This window comes from Heliangelus exortis, chromosome 3 (assembly GCF_036169615.1).
Source record: "Heliangelus exortis chromosome 3, bHelExo1.hap1, whole genome shotgun sequence".
NCBI classification, from domain to species: Eukaryota; Metazoa; Chordata; class Aves; order Apodiformes; family Trochilidae; genus Heliangelus; species Heliangelus exortis.
In genome coordinates, this window is record NC_092424.1 from 113,375,694 (window position 1) to 113,391,638 (window position 15,945).

At 47.4% G+C, this 15,945-nt stretch overlaps 1 protein-coding gene across 1 annotated transcript in view; it reads left to right on the forward strand.

Moving 5' to 3' along the window:
• Positions 1-622: 622 nt before the first annotated feature.
• FBXO16 (F-box protein 16) overlaps positions 623-15,945 on the forward strand; it is a 50,321-nt gene continuing 34,998 nt past the window's right edge. The window contains exons 1-3 of the mRNA XM_071742260.1: positions 623-748; positions 7,027-7,169; positions 14,771-14,806. Of these exons, the coding sequence (XP_071598361.1) occupies positions 7,074-7,169; positions 14,771-14,806 (132 nt within the window). The 5' untranslated portion in view covers positions 623-748; positions 7,027-7,073. The remainder of the gene's footprint in view (positions 749-7,026; positions 7,170-14,770; positions 14,807-15,945) is intronic.

A 15,945-nucleotide genomic window follows, 5' to 3' on the forward strand; every position in this document is an offset into this window, starting at 1 on the left:
TTGAACAAAGGACTTTAGCCCCCTTGTAGTGTAGTCAGTGAGAGCATCTCCATTGGCTTCAACAGCTTTTGGTCAGTCTTGAAACTGTCTCTCTATTAGACAATTCCATTTCTCCTTCATACATCTCCAAAAGCTCAACTCTCTTGGATCCTCACCCAATATCTCCATTCATTTGAACTCTGAACCATTCCTGGGCACACTCTGGCAGTAGAAACCTCAGCAGTTTTGCTCTTTTTTAACATCTGCACTCTGCCAGGCTCACCTGCTTTCTGCAAGCTGTGCCAGGTAACTGCTTTGGAAGAGCTGGAGATCTCTGACCAGAAGTTACTCAAACACAAACAGCATGAGAAGGCTGCAGGTACTCATAAAACTTGGTCTTTCCCCAGTCTTTGCCCAAAACCTCTTTTGCTGTGGTATTTATTATTCCTGCCACCTGCCCCTATATTGCCTTTTAGTTTTTCCTAGGAGAGAGATGTTAGTCTGTATTATTTTTTTTTTATTATATCCATAGCTTTCCCTCCCTGAGCAGTAAACCAGTATTTTCCTTATATATATATTTAAAGCCTGTTTTCTGTTAAACTCCTCTCCCATCTCTTGCTGGTCAAATGATTTCAGATCACCTGAGCAATCTCTGGAATGTTATTTGGGGCAGCCAGTGCACGGATAACCACTGTGGCAGGAGAAAAGAGGGGCCCTGGCTACAGCACTTGAGAATTGTTGGTGTGCTCAGTGGAGGAGCTGCTGTTCTGTGAGTATTGAGCAACCTGCTGCAGCCACCTCCATACCATGCCATAGATTAACTCTGATCAGAGTTACTTTAAACTCTTGAAGGAGCAGGATTAGCTGTTAATCCTGCCAGGAATGGGGGATTGAGGATGGTGACAAAGAGGCACAGGTTTTGCTTTGGGGAACAGACAAACTAAGCTGTAGTTTCCCAAGTCACAGACTGACAGAGTCACAGGATTGTCAGGGTTGGAAAGACCTCTAAAATCACTGTGTCCAACCATCAGCATCCCTCCCTTGGCAATAAAATAAGTAAAACAGATTTATCTGTGTCACTATGGCCACCAGAGCAGGTCCTGAAGTGCCACATCCAGGGATTTTTTAAATCCCTGCAGGGCTGGGGACTCCAGCACCTCCCTGGGCAGCTGTTCCAGGACAGAAATCCTTCCTCAGCTCTGCTCTCCCCTCCCCTGGGGCAACTTCAGGCCATCTCCTCTGCTCCTGGCATTGGTCACTGGAGAGAAGAGCTCAGCACCCACCTCCCTACAACCTCCTTGCAGGGAGCTGCTCAGGGCAAGCAGCTCTCAGCCTCCTCCAAACTCAACTTTCCCATTGCCCTCAGCCTCTCCTCACAGGATTTCTGCTCCAGCCCCCTCAGCTCCCCCTGGCTCAGGATGTCCTAACCAAGGGAGGATGGTGGGGACCTGTCCAGCCCTGGCAGTAGGCACTGGCTTTAGGATTCTTCCCAGGACTTTTTGTGGGGTGAGAATTCAGCACCCATTAACCCTGAGTGCTCCCTGAGTCTGGCTTTAGGATTCTTCCCAGGATTTTTTGTGAGGTGAGAATTCAGCACCCATTAACCCTCTGTGCTCCCTGAGTCTGGCTTTAGGATTCTTCCCAGGATTTTTTGTGAGGTGAGAATTCAGCACCCATTAACCCTGAGTGCTCCCTGAGTCTGACTTTAGGATTCCTCCCAGGATTTTTTGTGAGAATTCAGCACCCATTAACCCTGAGTGCTCCCTGAGTCTGGCTTTAGGATTCTTCCCAGGACTTTTTGTGAGGTGAGAATTCAGCACCCATTAACCCTGAGTGCTCCCTGAGTCTGACTTTAGGATTCCTCCCAGGATTTTTTGTGAGAATTCAGCACCCATTAACCCTGAGTGCTCCCTGAGTCTGGCTTTAGGATTCTTCCCAGGACTTTTTGTGAGGTGAGAATTCAGCACCCATTAACCCTGAGTGCTCCCTGAGTCTGACTTTAGGATTCCTCCCAGGATTTTTTGTGAGAATTCAGCACCCATTAACCCTGAGTGCTCCCTGAGTCTGGCTTTAGGATTCTTCCCAGGATTTTTTGTGGGGTGAGAATTCAGCACCCATTAACCCTCTGTGCTCCCTGAGTCTGGCTTTAGGATTCTTCCCAGGACTTGTGGGGTTAGAATTCAGCACCCATTAAACCTGTGTGCTCCCTGAGTCTGGCTTTAGGATTCTTCCCAGGAGTTTTTGTGGGGTGAGAATTCAGCATAGAGTCTCTCTATGAGCATTTCATCCCAACTAAATGCTTTCTGGTGCCTGTTTGCTAGAGGGACAACAACATCCCTCCTGAACTGGGAGCAGCCAACAGAAGGTGACACACACACAACTTTTCAACCTTATTCTGCTGCCATTTGTAGCAAAAAACCTCCCACTGACCTTGTTCCAGTAGGGTTTGGTCCCTGGGTTTTTGGTCCCTCAGCCTCTCCTCACAGACTTCTGCTCCAGCCCCTTTCTCCCCCAGCCCTGGGGAGGTTTCAAAGCTGTGTCAGTGGGATGCTGAGGGACAGTGGTGGCCTTGGCAGTGCTGGGTAATGATTGATGGACTTAAAGCTCATTTCCAACCCAGAATTTTGATGATTCCATAATCCAACCCTCTTTTTAGAAGGCCTATAAACAAATTGCAGCCTGAATTTTGGGCCAGCTGCATGTTGTAGATTTTCTAACACTTCTGCTTCCTCTCAGGCATCCCATGATATTCAAGGCCACCTAATAAGAAAGCTCAGAGTCCTGGCATGCAGAGCATGCCTTTGTGCAGCCCTGCTCAGACACGTGCTCTCAAGTGACACTGAACAGCCCTGACTTCACCAAAGAATTCATCCCATTTTCAGAGAGCCCACTGAGGTTGAACCTGAGGTTGCCTCCTTCCCCTCATCTCAGTTTGGAGGGTAGCTGAGGGGATGAGGAGCAGAGGGTACTGGTGGCAGGCTGGCACCTTGTGTCCAGAGTGAAAATGTTTTGTGAAATGTGAAAAATGAAAATGAAAAAAAAAAAAAAAATCACATTTTTGCCTCGTGGTCTCTGCCTCTGCAGCCCTGGGTCCACATCATGCTCAACCATCAGGTGAAATTCAGGCAGTTGTGTGGCTGGGAATATATTGGAGTGAGTCCAGAGGAGGGCAACAACCATGATGGATGTGATGGATGGGAGAGCTGGGGCAGCTCTGCTCTGGAGCCAGGCTGAGAATCATGAAACATGGAATAATTTGGGTTGGAAGGGAGCTCTAAAGCTCCCCCAGTCCAACCCCTGCAGTATCAGGGACACCCTCACCCAGATCAGGGTGCTCAGAGCCTCCTCAAGCCTCACCTTGAACATCTCCAGGGATGAGGCCTCAACCCCCTCCCTGGGCACCCTGTGCCATTGTTCCACTGCCCTCATGGGACACAACTTGTTCCTCACATCCAGTTGGGGGTGTTGAGGCTGGAGAAGAGAAGGCTGCAACGGGGAGACCTTAGAGCACCTTCCAGTGCCTGAAGGGGCTCCAGGAAAGCTGGGGAGGGACTTGGGACAAGGGCCTGGAGGGATGGGAGCCTGCGAGGGGGAAGGGTTTGCAGCTGGGAGAGGGGAGATGGAGAGGAGATCTTGGGCAGGGAGGGAGGGAGGGAGAAATAGTTTGGTTGGACTTGGTGATCTCAGAGGTCCTTTCCAGCCATGAGCATTCTGTGATTCTCAGGTGTGGGACATGGGTTAGTGGTGGCCTGGAATAAGGTGATGTCCTGGCTGGGCTGGAGTGGGACAGGACAAGGGGGAAGGGTTTGGAGCTGGGAGAGGGGAGCTGGGGATGAGATGTGAGGGAGGAATTCCTTGGGGTGAGGGTGCTGAGCCCCTGGTTGCCCAGGTTGCCCAAGGAAGCTGTGGCTGCCCCATCCCTGGCAGTGTCTCAGCCCAGGTTGGATGGGGCTTGGAGCCCCCTGGGCTGGGGGAGGGGTCCCTGAACATGGCAGGGGGTTGGAACTGGTTGGGTTTAAGGTCCCTTCCAACCCTGAAAATTCTATGATTCTGTGGATGATTTTAAGGTCCTTGCCAATAGAGATAATCCTGTGAGGAGAGGCTGAGAGAAGTGATTTTGTTTCATTTGGAGGAGGCTGAGAGCTGCTTGCCCTGTGCAGCTCCCTGCAAGGAGGTTGTAGGGAGGTGGGTGCTGAGCTCTTCTCTCCAGTGACCAATGCCAGGAGCAGAGGAGATGGCCTGAAGTTGCCCCAGGGGAGGGGAGAGCAGAGCTGAGGAAGGATTTCTGTCCTGGAACAGCTGCCCAGGGAGGTGCTGGAGTCCCCAGCCCTGGAGGGATTTAAAAAATCCCTGGATGTGGCACTTCAGGACGTTCATATGAGTTCTGCCAGGTGTGCCACGAGCCATGGTTTTAGCCCAGAAGGAGCAAAAGAGTTTCTGGAGACACAAGTGTCTTTTTGGGGCTGGAGTTGTTCAGGTCCAAGCTGATGGAGGTGCTTTGGGAAGGCAGCAATTCCCTTTGGGAAGGGAGCAGTTTTCTTAGGAGAGAAACTGGAGTGAGAATCCAGGGCTGGGAGTGTGCTGCAGTGACAACTGATGGCTTTGTGACTAATGTAGGAAGTTGTCCCTGAAAAACAGGACATGGTTGCCTGAACCTGTTTTGTTGGCAGTGGAGGTGTTTCTCTAACTTGTCATCTTGTGTTTCTGTGCATGGAAAAGAGCCTGGGCCTTGCTGAAAAACAAAACAAAAACAGCCCAATAAGTCAGCCCATCATAATGTGTATCCCAAATGCACCTACTCACTTGCACAAGAAGCCTCCAAGATTGGCCAACTACAGAATGAGAGAGGCTTTGAGACCTTAGCAAGTCTGCTGAAAATTATAATGTGCAGACTGTAAATAATAAAGAAATGATTTAAGGATCCTTAGGGAAAAAAAAAAAAAAAAAGGCAAGAAACCAAGGAAGAACTCAGGACTCTTATAATGAAATTATTTCCTACCCATCCTGGACCATCTCACATCACCAGATGTGGACAGAAAGATATCATACATTTTTCTTATTTTTTTTTTTAATCTGGACTTTGATTCCATCATAACTTAGGAGAGAAAGGGAAGAAAAAATAATCAAAAGATGGATTTGCCCACACCCTGCAGTGGGTTTTGGAGATGAATCTCCCACTGAAATAGGCAGGAATTTTGTCTTGTGAGCCTCAGAGCTGTGTTAGCTGGAAATGTCCATTTGCTGGGTGGTTTTGAGGTGCTTGGGTTGAGGCTGGCAACACAATATTGGACTGACTTAGTGGTGTTGCCTTTTCCTTTGTTCCAAAAGTCCTATTATTCACCTTGCCAGCAGGAAGCTTTAACTCCATCTGAAGTCTTTACAGAAAAGCTGCTGATACCCATCCTGGACCATCTCACATCACCAGATGTGGACAGAAAGATATCATACATTTTTCTTATTTTTTTTTTTTAATCTGGACTTTGATTCCATCATAACTTAGGAGAGAAAGGGAAGAAAAAATAATCAAAAGATGGATTTGCCCACACCCTGCAGCGGGTTTTGAAGATGAATCTCCCACTGAAATAGACAGGAATTTTGTCTTGTGAGCCTCAGAGCTGTGTTAGCTGGAAATGTCCATTTGCTGGGTGGTTTTGAGGTGCTTGGGTTGAGGCTGGCAACACAATATTGGACTGACTTAGTGGTGTTGCCTTTTCCTTTGTTCCAAAAGTCCTATTGTTCACCTTGCCAGCAGGAAGCTTTAACTCCATCTGAAGTCTTTACAGAAAAGCTGCTGATACCCATCCTGGACCATCTCACATCACCAGATGTGGACAGAAAGATATCATACATTTTTCTTATTTTTTTTTTTTAATCTGGACTTTGATTCCATCATAACTTAGGAGAGAAAGGGAAGAAAAAATAATCAAAAGATGGATTTGCCCACACCCTGCAGCGGGTTTTGGAGATGAATCTCCCACTGAAATAGACAGGAATTTTGTCTTGGTAGCTGGAAATATCCATTTGCTGGGTGGTTTTGAGGTGCTTGGGTTGAGGCTGGCAACACAATATTGGACTGACTTAGTGGTGTTGCCTTTTCCTTTGTTCCAAAAGTCCTATTATTCACCTTGCCAGCAGGAAGCTTTAACTCCATCTGAAGTCTTTACAGAAAAGCTGCTGATACCTGTGTGCAGGGAGCAGAGATGTTTTTTCATGGCTAAGAAATGACTTTGTTTTCAGGCTGCTGCAGTTGAAGCCTCCAGACTGGGAATGAGGTGGCTGAGGTCAGCAATGACATTTTCCTGCTGAATCCAGCTACAGGACAGATGATGAAAGAAAAAAAAAAGCTATTTACATATTTGGACAAAAAATAAAATTATGAAGAAACGGCTTTATCTGGATGTGGGTCCTGTTATTTGGTGTCACAAAAAGGAAAAGAAAATTCTGTGAAATGTCCTAGTGACTTCATGCAGGAATTTTTATTTAAAAGAGGAGCACAGCCTGTCCAAACTATCAAAACCAAAGCACCTGTACACAGGACCCTGAGGGATTTCAGTCAATTCTGAACCCTTCTGGTTTTCAGTCTTTCAGTGAGATGTCACAGAGCCAAATTGGCCCTTTCAGACCTGGCCTTACACACCCACCAAACCCATCCAACCCCAGCTGCTGTCACTGGAGGAGATGCACAAGTTATCTTCAGCTTTCAGGGGCAGCTGGAAAGAGAAATTTTGTCTATTTTTCTAGCTTGCTGCTAACACCCTGTGGTGATCATTCATGCAGCAAAAAAAGGAATTTTAGATTATAATTGTGATGGGGAAGACCTTCATTAATATTTGTGTTATATTGGTGCTCCAATTTCCATCATGAATCTGTCCTTTCCTCTCATGGTTGCCCAGGAAAAGGTCTTAACCCTTCCAACTTCCAAATAATTTCACTTGCAGCATTGCTGTGCTAGGAAATAACTGCATTCCTGCTTGGAATTTTTTGCTTTTGACTGACACACTGTAATGGGGAGATAATGTTGGTCTTTGTTCTGTTCCCCTGTTGTAGCCACAGGAGCTGAAAAGACACCAGAGGACCCCCCTCCCCCTGGATTTATGGCATTTGCACCCCCCAGAAACATGGATGGCCCCAAACTTCAGACCAAGATGAGCACATGGACTCCACTGAACCATCAACTCATGAATGACAAGGCAAGTTCTGGGCAAATGGGTCAAATTCATAGAATCACCTCATTGTTGAGGTTGGAAGGGACTTCTGGAGACCATTTAGTCCAAGCCCTCCAGGCAGGGTCAGCTACAGCATTTGCTCAGGATCTTGTCTGCTCAGAGTTGCAATTTTCAGATCCTAAGGCAAATTCTCAGGTTCACTGCACAAATTCTCAAGTCCCCCAAAAATTTAATTATATTTTTGCCTGTGTAAATCACGAGTAATGGAGTAAAAACATAAAGATTTTATTTACTATTAGAAGTATGGATATACCAAACACACATGGAGTCTCTCTATAAAAGCTAATATTTTATGTAAAACCTGAAAGTTCTGATGATCATTGTTTGAAGCATACGGGTGTTCTGGTCAGGGACTGTTATTTTGTCAAATCAGTTGTTTTTAAACAAAAAAGTGTGTATTCACTTCTTAGTGAGTGTTGCCAAACCATTCTGCTGCACCAGAAGACTTCAGTTTAACCCCTGAGCAAACTGAGTGTCAGTTCCCAAGGGGCTCTTCTGTTCCATCTCATAATACAGAATCCCAGACTGGCTGAGGTTGGAAGGGACCTTGGAGATCATCTCCACCCCCCCTGCCATGCCCAGGGACACCTCTCATCCAGGAGAGATGGAAAAGGTGTTTAGAGGATTTAATTCAGGAACTGGTTGAAAGGAAGGAGTCAGAGAGTTGTAGTCAATGGGGCAGAATCTGGTTGGAGGTGTGTGACCAGTGGAGTCCCTCAGGGGTCGGTACTGGGACCGGTGTTGTTCAATATCTTCATCAACGACTTGGATGAGGGTATAGAATGTACCCTCAGCAAGTTTGCTGATGACACTGAGCTGGGAGGAGTGGCTGACACACCAGAAGGCTGTGCTGCCATTCAGAGAGACTTAGACAGGCTGGAGAGTTGGGCAGGGAGAAACATGGTGAAATTCAACAAGGGGAAGTGTAGAGTTTTGCATTTGGGGAAGAACAACACGATGTCCCAGTATAGGTTGGGGGCTGAGCTGCTGGAGAGCAGTGTAGGTGAAAGAGACCTGGGGGTCCTGGTAGACAAGAAGATGCCCATGAGCCAGCAATGTGCCCTTGTGGCCAAGAAGGCCAATGGCATCCTGGGGTGCATTAGAAAGGGTGTGGTTAGTAGGTCAAGAGAGGTTCTCCTCCCCCTCTATTCTGCATTGGTGAGGCCACACCTGGAGTATTGTGTCCAGTTCTGGGCCCCTCAGTTCAAGAAGGACAGGGAAGTGCTTGAAAGAGTCCAGTGCAGAGCTACTGAGATGATTAAGGGAGTGGAACATCTCCCTTATGAGGAAAGGCTGAGGGAGCTGGGGCTCTTTAGTTTGGAGAAAAGGAGACTGAGGGGTGACCTCATCAATGTTTTCAAATATGTAAGGGGTGAGTGTCAGGGAGATGGAGTTAGGCTTTTCTCAGTGGTGACCAGTGATAGGACAAGGGGTAATGGGTGTAAATTGGAGCATAGGAGGTTCAAGTTGAATATCAGAAAAAATTTTTTTACTGTAAGGGTGACAGAGCCCTGGAACAGGCTGCCCAGGGGGGTTGTGGAGTCTCCTTCACTGGAGACATTCAAAACCCACCTGGACACGTTCCTAGGGGATGTACTCTAGGGGGCCCTGCTCTGGCAGGGGGGGTTGGACTAGATGATCTTTCCAGGTCCCTTCCAACCCCTAGGATTCTATGATTCTATGAATTAAAAACATTTTTCATGCCCTTCCATTTTCCAGCCCTGCCTACAAAATTTGAAAGAACCCCAATAGCCTGTATCATCCTTTGTCTTTTTTACTGTAAACCTCAGACTCTTGACCCAATGTAATCCCTCAACTTGGCTTAAAATGCTGCTGCAAAATTATGAATGATCTGCTTGTCTGTAAAATGTCTCTTATATGTGCAAGCAACTTATACTCTGTCCAGAAAAGCATGCAGAACCATAGAATGGTTTGGGTTGGAAGGAACCTTCAAGATCATAAAGATCCAACCCCCTGCCATGCCCAGGGACACCTCTGATCCAGCCCAGCTGCTCCAAGCCTCATCCAACCTGGCCCTGAACAACTCCAGGGATGGGGCAGCCACAGCTTCCTTGAGCAACCTGGGCAACCAGGGGCTCAGCACCCTCAAAATATAGAATTTCTTCCTCATGTCCGACCTCAATCTCCCCTCTTCAAGTTTTAACCTGAACACCTTAACTTGAACACCTTTAACTTTAACTTCAACACCTCCAGGGAGGGGGCAGCCACAGCTTCTCTGGGCAATCTGGTCCAGAGTCTCAGCACCCTCCTGCTGAAGAACTTCTTCCTAAGATCCAGCCTGAACCTCTCCTCCTGCACTTTCAATCCATTTCCCCTTCTCCTCTCACTGGACACTCAGGAAAAGTCCCTCTGCAGCCTTCCTGGAGGTTCCCTTCAGGGACTGGGGGGCAGCTCTAAGGTCCCCCTGAGGCTTCTCTTGGCTCTTTTGCTCACAGGAGAGACCTTAGCACCCATCCTCTGGCTCCTTGGCTGAGCTGGGTGTTTTTGGGGATTAACTGGATATTTTGGAAGCTGAAGTGATGCACTCACTTTATAAATAACCAGACACATTTCCCAACCTCCCACTCTGTATCCTATATCTGGGACCTGCTGACAGAACTGGAGGGCTTTGAGCTCCTGTGTCACCAGCAGCATATTCCTCCCCCAGAATTCCAGTTTCAATTTCTCTTGGTGACTCATGGAATTTAAGGCAGAGTGGACCCTTCCATCATGTCCTCTGGTTTCCTGGATTTCTTGGGCCCTTTTTTTTCACACAGTTCTCCCAGTCTTGAGCTCAATAATTAGAATTTGGCTTAAATCTATGTTCTGTGAAGGTATCCAGACTTCCTTTGGGGCTATCAAGAAATGAAAATTTCTTCACTTCTCTAATAATTTTCTCATGGTTAATCCCCTGCACCATTAAAAGATGAAACCTTGTCTCCTGTCTGAATACCTCTAGCATCAGCTCCCATCATTTACATCTTCCCCTGACAAGTTATTAAACTCTTCTGTAATCAGTGGTTGTTTCCTGATGGAAGGACTTTTATGCTGCTTCAAGACAACACTTGCACTTTTTTTTTTGATAAACTAAACAGATTGAGCTCTTTGAAGTCCTTTCAATCTGGCATATTCCCCACCCCTTGAATCCTTTTCATAGCTGTTTCCTACTCTCTTTAAAGCCTATTTCTACAGATGTCACTCTGATACATTTATGATCTGACCAGCAATGGGTAAAACCACCCTTTTCTCTTATTCTCTGCTTCTTTTTCTGATGTTGCATCAGGCACAGCAATAGAAAAGGAGCTCAGATGGGATTGTTGGACACTCCACCATTTAATGATGTTCTAGGTAGGCAAGAACCTACTGTAACCTCCCAGGCCTGTGCTTGGTGAGGAAATGAATGATAAAAAATATAATAATATTGATTAAAAAATATGATTAAAAAATGATTTGCTTGTTTCTGATGCAGAGTTTAAAGCCCTGACCTGCCTGAGAGAGCTTTTGTGTATCACTACACTGCTCTGCAAGGGTAGGCAAGAAAAAACAGAGTTGCAGCAAAAAAATTGCTGAGAGCTGAAAGGAGGAGCTGATCCAGACATGGAGAGGGAGGTAGTGAGTGAGAAGGGGCCATTTTCATACAATCATCTCAGTTCATTTCCCCACCCTTTGAGTTTAGAGAAAGTGTGAAGAGAGAAAAGAATTTATTGTAGAATCACAGAATTATTTTTCTTGCAAAAAGACCTTTGAGATCATCAGCTCCAACCCTTCCCCAGCCCTGCCCCATGTCCCTCATCCCCACATCCCCAGGGCTTTCTCTGAAACCCCTCCAGGCATGATGGGGACTCCAGCCCTGCCCTGGGCAGCCTGGGCCAGGCCCTGACAACCCTTTCCAGGGAGAAATTCTTCCCCAGCTCCAACCTAAACCTCCCCTGGCACCACTTGACTTGTGCCAAAAGTTCCTCTTCTCCCATCCCTTGTTCCTTGGGAGCAGAGCCCGACCCCCCCTGGCTCCAACCTCCTCTCAGGGGCTTGCAGAGAGCCACAAGGTCTCCCCTCAGCCTCCTCTGCTCCAGGATCAGCACCCACAGCTCCCTCAGATGCTCCTCACAACTTCTCTATCCCCTTCTCCATCTTCTCCAGCCCCTTCCCCAGCTCCATTCCCTTCTCTGAACACACTCCAGCCCCTCAATGATCTCCTTGTGGTATCTCACAGAAAGGAGGTGTGTGAAAAACAGAAGGTGAAAGCAGAAGGAGGTGGATGAGAGGGGTTGGTGGCAATAGAGCAGTGAATGAGGAGCAGGAGTGGTGGGAATTCAGAGCTGATCCAAGGCAGAAGTGTTTAAATTCCATCTAAACCCTGGTTAGAAGAGCCCCAAGTAGGGTGAATATGTCACCTGTCTGATTTTGGGTAATCCTCAGGGTACCTCTTTAGTAACTGGGAGCTCCAGAACTGGACCCAGCACTTCTGGAGGTTCTCCTCAGAGTGGAGCAGAGCAGGAGAATCCCCTTCCTTGCCTTGCTGATCACACTGCTGGGGATGCAGCCCAGGACTTGGGGGGTTTCTGAGCTGGCAGCACACGTGGCATTTGCCAGGCAGCCCTGAAACTTGATTTCAAAGCACCTGAGGACATGGATGTGAGATGGAAGGTCCCAGGAGCTGCCTCAGCCTCAGGATACATCCAAAGCCAAGAAGCTGAGGCACACTCATAGGTATAACTCCAAGGCCTTGGAGGAGAGGGCAGTAAACATGGGCTTGATTAAGGCAGTGGGTGATTATACCAATTTTGGGGCATTCTGTTGCTAATTAATGCTTCCAAGTGCCTGGAGGAGGCAGAACTTTGACAGAGTAAGCTCAGATGTATCTCCAAGAATGCTGAGAGCAAATACTGTCTTCCTTTGATCAAAGACCATTAACATAGCTTGCAGTTGTAGAAAGAGCTCCTTCCTTCATTTGAATTATCCAACCCAAAACTTAGATCTTTGCCTATTCATCACTTGCCTGTGGCAAATCCTTTTCCAGGTTCAGCTTGCTAGGGTTTTGGTTTGGGTTTTTTTTGGTTTTTTTTTTGGTTGGTTTTTTCCTTTTAACTTTGCCAAGTGTCCCACATGCAAATAAAGCAAATAATAACTGCCAACATCCAAAGAAAAGAAATGGCATTTTCCAGCCCTTGCAAGAAACACTCCTGCTGAGAGAGCCAGGGGTAGCAGTGTCAGCTGCTGCTCCAGACCTCAGCACTGGTGATGTCTTTCTCTGCAGGAACCTTCTTTGCAGGCTGCCAGAGCAGTAACATGTTTGGAGCTTATAACGATCAAGCCTGTCTTCCTAGTTGTGGTTAATAGCTGGGTTTATGTGCAGCTATCAGGCAGGCTTTTTCCTCTTTGATCTTTCTTCTGGAAAAATTATCCACAGCATTTCCTCCCTTCCCAGGTCACGATCCTGAGTCTAGAAAGCAGTTCTTGGGGTCATGGGAAGCCACGTGCTTGTGCTTTCAGGTCTAGCTATGGTTATATCATATGGATGTGGTCAGGTCTATCTATGGATAAAGGTCAACATCTGAAATCCTCCTCTGTATTTTGATCCTGATCATCCTTCTTGTCAGCTGTCACACGTCCTGCCCCTGCAGGGAGGCTGGAGCTGGATGATCTTTAAGGTCCCTTCCAATCCAAACCATTCTGGGATTCTATTCTGTGATTCTGATGTGGGCAGGGAACAAAGACTCTGACTGTCTGACTCCTGATGGGCTTGCAGCCTGGAGACTGAAGCCAGGGCTGTAGATCTCCCCCTGTATCTGCTCTGGGGAGCCCCCCCTGGGGTAAAGCTGTGTCCATCCCTGGGGTCCCCATCAGCAGAAGGACACGGAGCTGTTGGAGCCAGTGCAGAGGAGGCCCTGGAGCTGCTGGGAGGGCTGGAGCAGCTCTGCTCTGGAGCCAGGCTGAGAGAGTTGGGGGTGTTGAGGCTGGAGAAGAGAAGGCTGCAACGGGGAGACCTTAGAGCACCTTCCAGTGCCTGAAGGGGCTCCAGGAAAGCTGGGGAGGGACTTGGGACAAGGGCCTGGAGGGACAGGACCCTGCGAGGGAGAAGGGCTTGCAGCTGGGAGAGGGGAGATGGAGAGGAGATCTTGGGCAGGGAGGGAGGGAGGGAGAAATTGTTTGGTTGGACTTGGTGATCTCAGAGGTCCTTTCCAGCCATGAGCATTCTGTGATTCTCAGGTGTGGGACATGGGTTAGTGGTGGCCTGGAATAAGGTGATGTCCTGGCTGGGCTGGAGTGGGACAGGACAAGGGGGAAGGGTTTGGAGCTGGGAGAGGGGAGCTGGGGATGAGATGTGAGGGAGAAATTGCTTGGGGTGAGGGTGCTGAGCCCCTGGTTGCCCAGGTTGCCCAAGGAAGCTGTGGCTGCCCCATCCCTGGCAGTGTCTCAGCCCAGGTTGGATGGGGCTTGGAGCCCCCTGGGCTGGGGGAGGGGTCCCTGACCATGCAGGGGGTTGGAACTGGATGAGCTTTAAGGTCCTTTCCCACCCAAAGCAGTCTGGAATTCCATGACCCTACAATGATTCTATGATATCTCCCTGTGTTGCATCCATTCTAGAATCTTTCAGGCACTCAGTGTCTCCAAGTAAGCAAAACTGACATTTCTAAAATAAAGAGATGAGACATCTGATCTCACCAAATCATGTGAGACAGCAGCATCACTGTCTGCCCAGGAGATCAGGGAGCTGTGCTGGCAGATTGTGTGTGCAGCACCTGCAAAGAAGAGTGATGGAGATGAGAAAGCAGCTTGGCAGGGATTGACCTGGGAGTCCTGGTGAGCACCAGGCTGTCCATGAGCCACCAAAGTCAGCCCCTGTCATCCTGGACTGCCTTAGGAGGAGTGTGTGTGGCAGGTCAGGGGATCCTTACCCTCTGCACCCCTGTGAGGACACAGGGGGAATGCTGTGTCCATTTCTGGACTCCTCAGTACAAGAAAGAAGTGGATTTATCATAGAATAATTAAGGTTGGAAAAGGGCTCTGAGATCATCCCATCCAGGTGTCAAACAAAGCCAGTGTAGGACCAAAGAGTGATGAAAACACTGGAACATTTGATGTTTGGGGAAGGGTTGAGAGACCTGAGGATGTTCAGCCTGGGGAAGAGAGGCTTTTGGAGGATCTTATCCATGTGTACAGATTTCTGATGGGAGGAGGTAAAGAAGAAAGATCCAGACTCCTCTTGGTGGCATCCAGGGAAAAGATGAGAGGTGACAGCTGTGAATTGAAATACAGAAAATTCCATTTAATTTCAGAAAAAATGTTCTGGCTTTGAGGGTGGTCAAACAAGATGCCCAGAAAGGCTGTGGAGTCTCCATCTAACAAGAAATTCAAAACCCATCTGCATGTGGCCCTGAGAAATCTGCTTGAGTTGATCCTAGCACAGAGTTTGGACAAAAAAAACCCAGTTCCTTCCAAACTCTTCAGTTCAGTGATTCTGTTGTTTGGTTAAATAAAATATTTTTCAAGCTGTGTCTTTCTTAGGGTATATTGAATCCCCTCAAAGTATTCAATTTTTTTTGCATGTGTATGTTTTGTAGGTATTTGAAGAAAGAAGAGCCCTGCTTGGAAAATGGGTAAACTTTTCCTTTTAAATATATATTTAAATAGAGCTGGATTTTTTAAGTGATCAAGAGATTACTGTAATGGGAATGTAAGAAATATCATCTTTGGAAAAAGGGCTTCATTTTTCTGCTCTGTTTTTGAGGAAAGCAAAGGTGTAAATTCTCCCAGGATCCATCTTCTGTAAGCTCAGAACGTGGGATATCATTTTCCATCATCAGAATGATGTGAAATGGGATAAGAAGCCCTGGGAAAAACCTTTGAAGTCTTCAGAGAAGATGCTGGATGTTTAAGTATTGCTGTTCCCTGCTAGCAGATCTTTGAAACTAGCAGTAAATTGTGTGTTATCTCCCAAGTGCACACATCTGGCTCCTAATGGTGTCATCACTGAGCACCTCCCCATCCCTTGTGGTTGTTACCCTCACAGTTCCCATGGGACACAGGAGCTGCCACTCTTTTTTTGAAAAAATAAGGCACAGACAGACATGAGAGGGGATTTATCTGCCCCAATTTGTCTGCAAGTTAGAGACATTTGGGATGGGGTTTCTCTGGCTGGGTGTGTATGTCTGAAACATAATATTTATGGCTGGGTTGGTCATCCCAGGCTCCTCGTAGAGGTAACAGAGAGAAAGTGATCCTTGCAGTGGGTAATTAATCTCACTTAGTGGAGGATGAAAGAACAGCCCTCTAGAGGTACCTTTTTCTTTCCATAGCCTAGGAAAGGAGTCACAGCTGCTGCCCCAAGGGAATAAAACTCTGATTGACCTCCCCAGGCACCTGATGACACAGCAGTGGCACAAGGGTTGCCCTGGCCCTGAGCTCACCCCATACAGAGCACTTTGTGCTTTCTCTTTCAGAAGGCAAAACCCATTTCCAGCTCTTTATGAGAAAGCAGCTGGAATCTGCTCAGTCTCCTGTGCAACCAGACACAGGGACCTGAATGCAATAAAATGGGGGAATTTTGTAGGAACTGGATGGTTGAGCACATCTTAATAAATGGAACCAAAGAGGTGGTGATGTGGTCACACATGAGACACAAGCTGCATTGAACTATAGGAATTATGCTCTTTATCACTACCCTTTCATATAGAGCATTGGCACAGTAACTTCATTTGAACTGTGATGCTCATTCTTAATGCCTAAGAGGTCACCA